General features: G+C 42.2%; 3 protein-coding genes across 4 annotated transcripts in view; 2 read left to right on the top strand and 1 right to left on the bottom strand.

Annotated features, from left to right (window-relative positions):
* The first annotated feature begins 165 nt into the window (after window positions 1-165).
* Window positions 166-6,791, top strand: actl6b (actin-like 6B). The gene is made up of 7 exons (XM_056732497.1): window positions 166-703; window positions 1,583-1,659; window positions 3,731-3,748; window positions 5,022-5,064; window positions 5,304-5,485; window positions 6,141-6,227; window positions 6,293-6,791. Exons 1-7 carry the CDS (start codon window positions 679-681, stop codon window positions 6,371-6,373), a joined length of 513 nt encoding a protein of 170 aa, XP_056588475.1. The 5' UTR covers window positions 166-678; the 3' UTR covers window positions 6,374-6,791.
* si:ch1073-228j22.2 (SPRY domain-containing SOCS box protein 2) lies at window positions 6,425-9,361 on the top strand. Of its 2 annotated transcripts, XM_056732585.1 has the most exons (3): window positions 6,425-7,067; window positions 7,541-8,254; window positions 8,449-9,361. In XM_056732585.1, exons 2-3 carry the CDS (start codon window positions 7,573-7,575, stop codon window positions 8,571-8,573), a joined length of 807 nt encoding a protein of 268 aa, XP_056588563.1. In that variant the 5' UTR covers window positions 6,425-7,067; window positions 7,541-7,572; the 3' UTR covers window positions 8,574-9,361. The 2 variants fall into 2 exon arrangements, with proteins under 2 accessions (XP_056588563.1, XP_056588564.1); XM_056732586.1 differs by lacking the exon at window positions 6,425-7,067 and having other exon boundaries at window positions 7,074-8,254.
* A 1,315-nt stretch (window positions 9,362-10,676) lies between these two features.
* cntrob (centrobin, centrosomal BRCA2 interacting protein) overlaps window positions 10,677-13,106 on the bottom strand; it is a 25,536-nt gene continuing 23,106 nt past the window's right edge. The window contains 4 exon segments of the mRNA XM_056733798.1: window positions 10,677-10,858; window positions 11,435-11,501; window positions 11,582-11,698; window positions 11,776-12,071. Of these exon segments, the coding sequence (XP_056589776.1) occupies window positions 11,493-11,501; window positions 11,582-11,698; window positions 11,776-12,071 (422 nt within the window). The 3' untranslated portion in view covers window positions 10,677-10,858; window positions 11,435-11,492.

Raw genomic sequence — 13,106 nt, forward strand, 5'->3', positions numbered from 1 at the left:
ATAGCTGATAATCTCAACCTTTTTACTTCAATGCTTTTTCAATAATAATTCAAGTTATACAAATATTCTACAGCTTTGCATAACTACAAAACTGTATTTTGCTTAAAAAAATTACAAACAATGAAATCCGATTTTTAGATGTTTTACCTTATTTTACTGCAGTTTAAAAGTCATCTTGTGGACGCCTAGTGGCCGGTGTCTGTAGGACTGTAAGTCAAGCCTCAAAACAGCATACGATGATAAACAAAAAAAGTATATTTTTGGAAAATCTCTGGTTTATTAATATCTTAATTCTAAATGTTCTCCTTAGCCTAAGTCCTAGCCAAATGTATGATGAAGGTAAAGTGGTTTGCTGGTTGCTGTACTGGAGCTTCCAAGCGCGCGACAAACCAGCTGCTTACGTCACACAGCGTACGGATTTGTGTTTTATAATCGGGATAGAGGTGTTTCCCGACAATGACCCAAACACACACGCATGCCTCATCACCGACCATATTTTAACCGTATGTATTCTCATCTAACAGACACTCGCCGGGTACCGTTAGCGGCGCGTGACAGGTGACACAGCAGAGGTACGCGCGTGCGCGAATATTCGGTTCCGTTTTAGTCTGTGAGTGAACAGAAGACAAGATCAGAGCATATCCGGTAACGGTGGCGGAATCCGCATTTCCACACGCGATGAGCGGCGGAGTGTACGGGGGAGGTAAGACGTGCCAATCACACGGTACCATGACAACCGCATCCGCCAGCATCCAGCCCTATCATACACATGCAGTGTAGTGGTTCTGTGCTACAGTCAGGATTTCAGATGACGATGAGACTGAATGATTACATTATTAGGTATTGACAGAGTCAGGGCTCTCAAGTATCACGCATTGAGCGTGACAGTCACTCATTTCGGTCTTTTGTCACGCACTCCCGCCACACATTGTATTTCTCACGCAGAAAAACTATTTATAATATAAAGGCAACTAAGCATCCTTTCATTCACCCTGAGAGGAAAGCCCCCCAAAAAGAGCAGGTTACAGGATGCTGGCCCAGAGAAGGTGGCGAAAATGGTGGGCACATTAGGGGAGGAGACAGAGGAGGAGACGGTGCAGGTGGAAGATGATGAGACAGTGCAGGTGGAAGATGAAGAGACAGTGCAGGTGGAAGATGAAGAGACAGTGCAGGTGGAAGATGATGAGACAGTGCAGGTGGAAGATGAAGAGACAGTGCAGGTGGAAGATGAAGAGACAATGCAGGTGGAAGATGATGAGACAGTGCAGGTGGAAGATGATGAGACAGTGCAGGTGGAAGATGAAGAGACAGTGCAGGTGGAAGATGATGAGACGGTGGAGGAGATGGCTAAGGTGTCAGGAGACAAATTTTATAAATGGAAATTGAATAAACACTTTGTATTTGGTTAAATTGTCAGTGTCATGTGTCAGATATTTTCTTCTGGGGGGGGGTTGGGGGGAGTGTCACTCTTGCCTGTCTTCAAAACTTGAGAGCCCTGCAGAGTGTTACCATGCCTGATACATACCAACATCCTATAATGATCTCATCTCTCTCTCTCTCTCTCTCTCTCTCTCTCACACAGATGAAGCTGGGGCTCTGGCCTTTGACATTGGTTCATTCTCCAATCGAGCAGGATTTGCAGGTGAAGACTGTCCTAAGGTAAAGATTCTCTACACTGTACAATTTCACATGCAGATGAAATATAAAAATGACACAAAATATTCAAATGAAAGAGGAACTCCCCGCCTCAGGATGACCTGTGTCAATATTCCATCTCATATGACCTGATTCTCAACTCAACTTTATTTATATAGAGCTTTTTACAATTTTCATTGTTACAAAGCAGCTGTACATGGGACATATTGACAGTTGAAAGAAAAAGTATGTGAACCCTTTGGGCTTACTTAGATTTCTTCATAAATTGGTCATAAAATGTGTTCTGATCTTCATCTAAGTCACAACAATAGAGAAACACAGTCTGCTTAAACTAATACCGCACAAACATTATACGTTTTCATGTTTTTATTGAACACAACATGTAAACATTCATAGTGCAGGGTGGAAAAAGTATGTGAAACCCTAGGCTAATGACTTCTCCAAGAGCTAATTTGAGCCAGGAGTCAGCCAACCTGGGGTCCAATCAATGTGATGAGATTGGATGTATTGATTAAAGCTGGCCTGTCCAATAAAAAACACACACCAGTTTTGAGTTTGCTGTTCTGAAGAAGCGTTGTCTGATGTGAACCATGCCTCGCACAAAAGAGCTCTCAGAAGACCTACGATCAAGAATTGTTGACTTACATAAAGCTGGAAAGGGCTACAAAAGTATATCTAAAAGCCTTGATGTCCACGTGTCCACGGTAAGACAGATTCAGACTGTTGCTACACTCCCTAGGCGTGGTCGTTCTGTAAAGATGACTGCAAGAGCACAGCGCAGAATGCTCAATGAGGTGAAGAAGAATCCTAGAGTGTCAGCTAAACACTTACAGAAATCTCTGGCACATGCTAACATTTTTGTTGACAAATCTACAATAAGGAAAACATTAAACAAGAATGGACTTCATGGGAGGACACCACGGAGGAAGCCACTGCTGTCCAAAAAAAACATTGCAGCACGTTTGAAGTTTGCAAAAGAGCACCTGGATGTTCCACAGCACTACTGGCAAAACATTCTGTGGACAGATGAAACCAAAATTGAGTTGTTTGGAAAAAACACACAACGCTATGTGTGGAGAACAAAAGGCACAGCACACCAACATCAAAACCTCATCCCAACTGTGAAATATGGTGGAGGGGGCATCATGGTTTGGGGCTGCTTTGCTGCCTCAGGTAATGGACGGATTACTGTCATTAATGGAAAAATGAATTCCAAAGTTTATCAAGACATTTTGCAGGAAAACTTAAGACCATCTGTCCGCCAACTGAAGCTAAACAGAGGATGGACGATGCAACAGGACAACGACCCAAAGCATAGAAGTAAATCAACAACAGAATGGCTTCAACAGAAGAAAATACGCCTTCTGGAGTGGCCCAGTCAGAGTCCTGACCTCAACCCGATTGAGATGCTGTGGCAAGACCTCAAGAGAGCGATTCACACCAGACATCCCAAGAAGATTGCTGAACTGAAACACTTTTGTAAAGAGGAATGGTCCAAAATTTCTCCTGACCGTTGTGCAGGTCTGATCTGCAACTATAGGAAACGTTTGGTTGAGGTTATTGCTGCCAAAGGAGGGTCAACCAGTTATTAAACCCAAAGGTTCACATACTTTTTCCACCCTGCACTATGAATGTTTACATGTTGTGTTCAATAAAAACATGAAAACGTATAATGTTTGTGCGGTATTAGTTTAAGCAGACTGTGTTTCTCTATTGTTGTGACTTAGATGAAGATCAGAACACATTTTATGACCAATTTATGAAGAAATCCAAGTAAGCCCAATGGGTTCACATACTTTTTCTTTCAACTGTAAGTAAAACAACTAAAGGCATATACCTGTAAAAACAAGAAAAAGGTGAAAACACAAAAGACAGACATACAAATGCTCCACACACACAAAATGCATACATACTTACACACATCAACATAGACACACACACGCAAACACACTCGTACACACTCACAGTGCAAGCACACATTTGAGATAAAGGAGAGAGAACCACAGGTCAAATATCAAACAGACTATAAATTCTTATATGCAATATTAATTATGTCTACCTTCTAATTCTAAAGCAGCCCCCCCGGCCAGGCAAATAGTGCAAAACAACATGCAAATGGTGGCGAGGAACCCAAAACTCCAATCGAGAAAAAAAACCTCAGGAGAACCCAGGCCCAACCAGGGGATTCCAGTTCCCCTCTGGCAAAAGCTGCTGCCTCTGCACAAGCTCAACAGTGCTTGTACAACAAGGCTGAATAAAAAATAAATAAACTTACGTATAAGGTAAATTATAGATTTAAGATTATCATTAACAATCTTATAGCATTTGAAATTTTGTAGTGAAATCGTGTCAAGTTGCCGCGTCCTTTTTCCAGCTCTATCATCTCAGCTCTTGTCAGGTCACCGCTTCCCATTCTCAGCTCTGCCATCAGGTCTGGGCATGAACTGTATCCTACGGTAACCTTGGAACAAGGAGACAAGACTGGCTGAGAGTAGAGTACTGTTCTGCACTCTTTGATGCAACAAGTACTTCATTTGTTGTTGGATGTGTTCCTGGTTCCGGTTGATCTAAATAATGCAGCCTAAATCCTCTGAGGATTAATATTATGGGAGTGTAGTGTTTGCAAGATTAAAAAGATGAGTCTTTAGTCTAGATTTAAACTGACAGAGTGTGTCTGCCTCCCGGACAGTGCAGGGAAGAATATTCCAAAGTTTAGGCGCTAGATAAGAAACGATCTACCACCTGCACTTGATTTTGAAATTCTAGGTATTACCAACTGACAGGACGCCTGAGAGCGTAATGCACGTGTAGGACTGTAATACAATAGAAGTTCATTCAAATACTGCGGCGCTAGACCATGTAGGGCTTCATAGGTAATAAGCAAGATCTTAAAGTTAATGCGATGCTTTATAGATAACCAGTGCAAGGTTGACAGAACCGGGGTTATATGCTCATACTTTTTTCTACGTGTAAGAACTCGAGCTGCCGCGTTTTGAACCAGTTGCAGTTTTTGTAATAGGCCCGCAGGGCAACCACCTAGACAGTGCATTACAGTAATCTAGTCTTGATGTCATGAATGCATGAATTAACTTCTCTGCACCTGACAGTGACAGCATATGACGTAGTTTAGATATATTCTTAAGATGGAAAAATGCAATTTTACAGGTGTTGGCGACATGGCTTTCAAATGACAGAGTACTGATGGATGCATAAAAATAAACCAGAATGAATTAAGCTTCTGCTGTCTCAATAAATATAAATATAAATGTGATCATTGAACTTTCTGCACATGGAAAGTAAAGGCTCATTAATATAAAATGTCAAACTGAAGGTAAAAATAACTGGCATGTATCGATTAATTTAAGAACGGCATGAGTACGACACACAGACATACCCACGCACAAAAAGGTACACACACACACACAGACACACACGCACACAGACACACACAGACAAACGCATGCACATACACAGACGCACACAGACACACACTTCATGTCAACTGCCGTTCTTCTGATTGTGTTGTATTTGTCTCCATTAGATGAGGATAAGAAGGATTTTCAGGTCATACTCGATCACATCAACATTAAATACATCAAATCTGCACCCAGTTTACACCCCATCTTGATGTCTGAAGCACCTGTGAGTGTGTCTAGATTTTATTACAGTAATCCTTAAAAGTGATGGATCTAAAGGTGACAGAGCAGCTCAGTTTGTGTGTGTGTGTTTGTGTGTGTGTGTCTGTGTGCGCGTGGTGACTGCAGGGAACACACTCCTGCAGGGCTTCACAGAGAGACTCAACAGAGAACTGTCTCAAAAAGCACCGCCCGTGAGTTCCTCCTCTCACTCTGTTCCTCAAACTCTCCTCAGTCTGATCTCACGTCTGATATCAAACTCTTCTCAATCTGATCTCACATCTGATCTCAAACACTTTTCATGTCTGATCAGAAACTCTTCTCAGTCTGATCTCAAACTTTTCTCATTCTGATCTCACATCTGAGTTCAAACACTTTACATTTTTGATCAGGAACTCTTCTCAGTCTAATCTGTTACTCTTTTCAGTCTGATCTCAATCTGATCTCACATCTGATTTCAAACACTTTTCATTTCTGATGAGGAACTCTTCTCAGTCTAATCTGTAACTCTCCTCAGTCTGATCTCAATCTGATCTCACATCTACATTTAGACATTTACATTTAGTCATTTGGCAGACGCTTTTCTCCAAAGCGACTTACAGTGCACTTATCACAGGGACAATCCCCCTGGAGCAACATGGAGTAAAGTGTCTTGCTCAAGGACACACTGGTGGTGGCTGCTGGGATCGAACCAGCAACCTTTGATTTACCAGTTCAGTGGTTTAACCCACTAGACCACCATCTCCAAACGATCTCACATCTGATCTTGAACTCTTCTCAGTCTAATCTCAAACTCTTCTCAATCTGATCTCACGTCTGATGTCAAACTCTTCTTGGATGTGTTTGTAGAGTATGAGATTGAAGCTCATTGCCTGTAACAGCTCTATAGAAAGAAGATTCAGCTGTTGGATTGGAGGATGGATTCTAGCTTCACTGGTGAGACACACACATGTACGCACACACTGACACACACAGGTATTTGATCTCTCATCTGTCTATAGGGCTCCTTCCAGCAGATGTGGATCTCAAAACAAGAATATGATGAAGGACGAAAACAGAGCGTGGAGAGAAAATGTCCCTGAGACACACACGTGAAATCTCTTGTTTCTGTAATGAAGTGAATGACACTGACAGATGTTAGAGGACACTTCACCCAAACATGGATTCTGTCATCATTTCCTCACCTTCCAGTTGTTCAAAAACTGTATAAATGTCTTTGTCCTGATGAACACAGAGAAAGATATTCAGAAGAATGCTTATAACCAGACAGATCTTGCCCCCCATTGACTCCCAAAGTATCCCTTTAAGGTACTGTGATAGTGTGTATGCTCAGCACAATAAACTGCTGTGATCATGTGACCCTCTGACCCTTAAAGAACTCCATCTGAACATCTGCCCACTACTTTAACTCTCTGTGATGCAGAGATATGAGCACGACACCTCAAGAAACATAATTTTTGTTGCAATATTCATGCCAATAAACCCGTTTCACACACGTCACACAGTCTCATTGCTCTTCAGTTATTGTTGTTAGACGATCTCCTCTCTTTTGATGTTAACACTGGTACACTCATACTGGTGCTTTACAATCTCGATGGGACGAAATCTCTAGTAATAGTTTTGGTTTACAAACTACGTCATCGCCGGCTGCGCAGACATCACTCTCGGCTTCGACCTTGACCGGTGACGTCACGGCGACGGCGCGTGAGCGCGCTCGGGATACGTTTAAATGAGACACGAACGAGTGGAAACTCGCACACTCCGCGCGCACTCACGGTAAGAAACACCCGCTCTCGGAAAACATCTTGATAATGATTTATGTTTCATAATAACTCGATCGATTGAAAGCATTAATGATGTGATTAAAAATCATATACGAATGAAAAAGTGTTGTTTAAATATTAGTGAAAAACTTGTAATAAGTTCGTTATGTTTATCATTTTACTGTAACTGACCGCGACAACAGTTGGAATTTCTTGCCTAGCATTTTTCTCTTCGAATTCTTATATTTAAGATACATTTACTTGGAAAACTAGGAAAGTGACCGAAGATATACAAATGAAGTTTATGTTTAAAACAAGCAAAACATAAATACACAATTTCATTTCATTATGTATTATTAGGTATTTATTCATCAATACAGTTACAAATCAATCAAAAAACTATGATGAAACCAGGGAAGCATTATGATGTGTTTATTCTGCTCTAGTGTTTCTAGTGACGTCATGTTTGTTTTGTGTCCTTGACAGGAATTTGATTGGTCGAGATTCATATCAAACAGATGGGTCTAATTCTGTGCTGCTGGCTAAGTGACAGACATGTTAAAAAGAAAACATCGCCATCACCATCATCATTCTTTTCTCAGTTTTCAGTAGCCCCGCCCATTCGTCTCGCTGTGCTGTTAGGCACGCCCCCAGTTGCCCATGGAAACCCTCGATCCCAGTGGAGCCAGACTCACATCTCTTCCAATCTAAAGATGTGCCCATCGGGGGTGTGCGTGACCCGTGACCGCGTGGAGCAGAGCAGCGATGCAGTTCGTGCGGCGGCGGGCGTGGCCACGGGGCTCCATATGTGGGAGGTGCTGTGGGAGGCACGACACAGAGGGAGCCACGCCCTGTTGGGTGTGGCCACACGCGAATGCCCCCTGCATGCCTCCGGCTACACTCCGTTGATAGGCATAAACTCATGTTCTTGGGGGTGGGAGCTCACGACTGGTCAGCTCTGGCATGATGGGAAAGAGGTGGGCAGGTACCCTGAGGGCGGAGCCAGCGAAAGGTTAAGTGCTCCGGACCGTATATTGCTGGTTGTGGACGCAGACGCAGGGATGCTGGGATACGTGGTGGATAACTGCTATTTGGGAATCGCCTTTGCAGGCCTACCCAGTGGGGCGGAGGTTTTTCCAGCTGCTAGCTGTGTTTGGGGAGGAGCTAAAATCCGCTTACGCTACCTGTGCGGCATGACCCGTGAGTGAGATTATTGAACCCCATAAAACCGATCAGACATTTCTCAAAATATCTTCTTTTGTGAGTCACATAGAAAAATGTGGGAATCAATGATGACGGACATTTAGGTTTTGGACTCTCACGACTAAAGATGTGTACTGTATGAAGTGATGTGCTGGACTGTGTTTCTAGTGAAATCTGTTGATGTTTTTCAGGTGACCCACCGCCGCTACAAACTCTGAGTGCTTTGTGTGTTTGTCAGAGGCTCAGATCTCATCTGGACTCAATCCCACCCGCTGCACGCCGACTCCTGTTCATCACAATAACATCCAACACTTAAAGGAGAATAGGACCTGAACACTGTTTAAATGTTATCAGACTATTACCAATGAATACAAATGTCAACATTATAATGATGGAAGTGCTTCACACGTTAATACCGCGATATATCATTTTTCAATGCAAGTTTATGTATATAGTGCCAAAAGAAATCACAAAGGAAGATTATTATCAGCGCTGAGGGGAGTAATGATATTACACCTTGTGTACTTAAGTGCTTAAAATACAAAATGAGTGTGACTGCTTTTTATTTCAGTTACTTTTAAATGGGTTGTAATCAAATTATAGTTGCATCCAAAAAGTGTTTTAGATTACCAAAGTGATTACTTGGAATTTGAACGTCATTATTTCATTAAACATAATAAACTGTAATGGGCAATTCATGTAAACAGCAGTCTGTGATTCTCTGACTCTGACAATCTGCAAAAGCATCTTAAACTAAACTTCTTTTGAACAAATATTTTAATGAAATAAAAGGTGTCTGGGTCCAAAGATAAATTATGATAATTTTGTTACATATTCTACAAAACTGGACAAACTGAACTGAATTTATACAGATTTCCACATTAAATAAATGTACAGCCTTGCATCTTTATGGTCTGTTGGTACCTGAATGTTTTGTACTAGTTGTTTGTGAGTTTTTGGTTTAATTAAGTTTTAGGTAATTGTGACATTTTGTCTTACAGTTCAGATTTTTTAGGATTGAGACATACACTCACACTTGTGGATTACAATGTCCAATGGTGGAAAACTGTAAAATTGATGTTATTGTATAAAATAAAATGCAAAGTCCTCTGTTTGGTGATCCCATTGTGTCTCAGACCTTATTCATTTCCCACAGTATTCTAAAGTACATAGATTAAATTATAAAATGTGTGTAATCTAACGAAATATGTTACAGATGGATTATTAAAGAGTGTATTTTGTCATCTGTCGTGAAATAGATTTGAAAAGTAATTATTTTAATCATTTTCAGTGCTGTAGCATCATCTGATCATCATGAGTCTCTCATCACATGGACATTATTGGTTCAGTTTTTCGCAGGTGAGTTATGAATTTGACTCACTTCTGTTTTTCTGTTGCTGTCAGAATCACATCAACATGATAAGAGTCAAATAATGACAAAACACACACGCACACACACACACACACACAGTTTCACCCGCACTTAGATCTTTATTGCTGCTTAGGTGGTAATTCAAGTGAAAAGTAACCTATTGTTTGTTTTCGAGTTGTTGATGAACATAAATAAAGTTCCTTTCCATTCCATTCCATTTCATTTCATTTTCTACCGCTTATCCGAACCACCTCGGGTCACGGGGAGCCTGCGCCTATCTCAGGAGTCATCGGGCATCAAGGCAGGATACACCCTGGATGGAGTGCCAACCCATCGCAGGGCACACACACTCACTCATTCACTCACACACTCACACCCTACGGACAATTTTTTCCAGAGATGCCAATCAACCTACCATGCATGTCTTTGGACCAGGGGAGGAAACCGGAGTACCCGGAGGAAACCCCCGAGGCACGGGGAGAACATGCAAACTCCACACACACAAGTCGGAAGCGGGAATCGAACCCACAACCCTGGAGGTGTGAGGCAAACGTGCTAACCACTAAGCCACCGTGCCCCCCCCATAAATAAAGCTGTTTTTTTTTAATGTTATTTAAAACCATATTTTACAATAGAAAAAGTACTTTTTGAAATACCTCTTAGGTGAAAAGGTTCCTGAGTGTGAGTATGAAAAACAGAGAACAAAGAAAGAGTGTCGACACAAATTTGGTGGATTGTTAAATTGAACTGTTAAGTGTTGCCTGCCTATCTAGTAACGTCTGTCTATACTTAAAATAAAATAAGTGTTCTTCTTTTCAAAAGTTATATCCTGTTTTATGACGTTCTTAGATTTGGCAATTTCAGGTAAACGTCTTCGAAACTTGTTGTCATACGACTTCCGGTAAGGGAACATAGGAAGCGTCGATGCTCCATGGGTTTTGCGGTGCATTGTGGGAATTTTTAGGGAACCAACGTTTCAGTGCACTGGAAGGCTTGTGCAAATCCCTCCTCAGTGCCCTGACTACTGAACAAGCAAACACATTTAACTGTAAAGTCCAGTAAGAGTTTTATTTCAAACATTTTATAACATACGAAAATACATTAAATTCATTAAATTAATAATGAGAAGAGAAAAATCATCTCCACACTCGCTGAGATCCGCCTCTGCGACCCACTGGTCTTCTGTTCTGAACCACATGAGAACCGGCACGCTGAGAGCACACAGACACCTGAAACACACACAGACACGCATACGCACACAGAAACAAACACACAAACACACACACAAACACACACACGCACACACAAACACACACAGACACACAAACTGTTGAAATAAAGACTTCACTGATTGAAATCCCTGTTCTGTGTCTGTTTCCTTCATTTCATTCCAATTAATTCTAAACATCTGAGCTGTAAAACACAACAGACATGAGAGACTGTCTCAGAGATGTTCATGATGGGATGGCACACAGGCACTCCGGGGGGGGTTTGGAGTTGCTGGAGGTTACGTCCTGTCAAGTGTTTGTATCACTGCTCTGATGTGACTGATCAGAATCACAACTCCCTACACAAAGCCCAATAACACAGAAGCAACACCACAGAGTTCTCGTGAAAGCAGTCAGTCTTCATCATCACTTCCTGACCTTCAGAAGAACATTACATTCATATTTACAGTCGTCTAGCAGACGCTTTAAAAGCTCAAAGTGCTGTGAGACTGGTGTGAGAGAATCTAACACAGGTCATGAAACAGAAAAGACACAGGACTAGAAATAGTAGTTCAAATCTTGTGACATGTTGCTCACCTCTGTCTTGTCATCTGATTTGTGCTCCAGGTTTGATCTCTCTGTGTTTACTCCACCTTCACCAGACCTACACACACACACAGCATTTGTGATAATTGTTTGTCTTTTTATCACTCCTGACCACAGGAGTGAGTGTGTTTTTCTCACCTGCTGAAGCTCTGCAGTTTGTGTGCGGTGTGTGTACGTAGTAGGGTCAGTGATGTCAGCTGAGCGCTGCTCTCTGATTGGCTCCTCCGTTGGGTCTCCAGGGGAACACTCCAGAAGCTGCCACAGGAAGTGTCGTGTAAGTGTGTGTGTGTGTGTACTGTATATGATGTTAATTGTGTGTTTATGTTTCTCACCTTTGACACATAATACTGCAGCTCACTCCGTCTGTCTTCGTGAATAGAGGACAGGGCTTCCTCTTTGGTGATCGGAGTCTTCTTTGACTCACTACTGAACAATACTGCAGAAGCTCCACCTCTGGTCAACCCACTCTCTGAGCTAGAGTTCTGATTGGTGAATGTCTCTGTGAAGGCGTGGCTTTGATCTGTTCTGCTTTGACTGGGTTTTCTCTCTTTCATCTGTCTCTCTGTGCAGGTACCTCCTTCCTCTGAAATCACAGGTCTGTCCCACAATGCACTGCAGTCACTGACAGCTATAGCACACAAACAGTGGAGAGGTCCGAGGTCACACACAGAAAACTGTGCCAGTGTGTATATGTGTGTGAACCTATCAGATGAGTGTGTGTGTGTGTGTGTGTGAACCTATCAGATGAGTGTGTGTGTGTGTGTGAACCTATCAGATGAGTGTGTGTGTGTGTATATGTGTGTGAACCTATCAGATGAGTGTGTGTGTGTGTGTGTGTGAACCTATCAGATGAGTGTGTGTGTGTGTGTGTGTGTGTGTGTGAACCTATCAGATGAGTGTGTGTGTGTGTGTGTGTGTGTGAACCTATCAGATGAGTGTGTGTGTGTGTGTGTGTGTGTGAACCTATCAGATGAGTGTGTGTGTGTGTGTGTGTGTGAACCTATCAGATGAGTGTGTGTGTGTGTGTGTGTGTGTGAACCTATCAGATGAGTGTGTGTATGAGTGTGTGTGAACCTATCAGATGAGTGTGTGTGTGTGTGTATATGTGTGTGAACCTATCAGATGAGTGTGTGTGTGTGTGTGTGTGTGAACCTATCAGATGAGTGTGTGTGTGTGTGTGTGAACCTATCAGATGAGTGTGTGTGTGTGTATATGTGTGTGAACCTATCAGATGAGTGTGTGTGTGTGTGTGAACCTATCAGATGAGTGTGTGTGTGTGTGTGTGTGTGTGTGAACCTATCAGATGAGTGTGTGTGTGTGTGTGAACCTATCAGATGAGTGTGTGTGTGTGTGTGTGTGTGTGAACCTATCAGATGAGTGTGTGTGTGTGTGTGTGTGTGTGTGTGTGTGTGTGTGTGAACCTATCAGATGAGTGTGTGTGTGTGTGTGTGTGTGTGTGTGAACCTATCAGATGAGTGTGTGTATGAGTGTGTGTGAACCTATCAGATGAGTGTGTGTGTGTGTGTGTGTGTGTGTGTGAACCTATCAGATGAGTGTGTGTGTGTGTGTGTGTGTGTGAACCTATCAGATGAGTGTGTGTGTGTGTGTGTGTGTGTGTGTGTGTGAACCTATCAGATGAGTGTGTGTGTGTGTGTGTGTGTGT

Source organism: Triplophysa dalaica, chromosome 20, assembly GCF_015846415.1.
Source record: "Triplophysa dalaica isolate WHDGS20190420 chromosome 20, ASM1584641v1, whole genome shotgun sequence".
NCBI classification, from domain to species: Eukaryota; Metazoa; Chordata; class Actinopteri; order Cypriniformes; family Nemacheilidae; genus Triplophysa; species Triplophysa dalaica.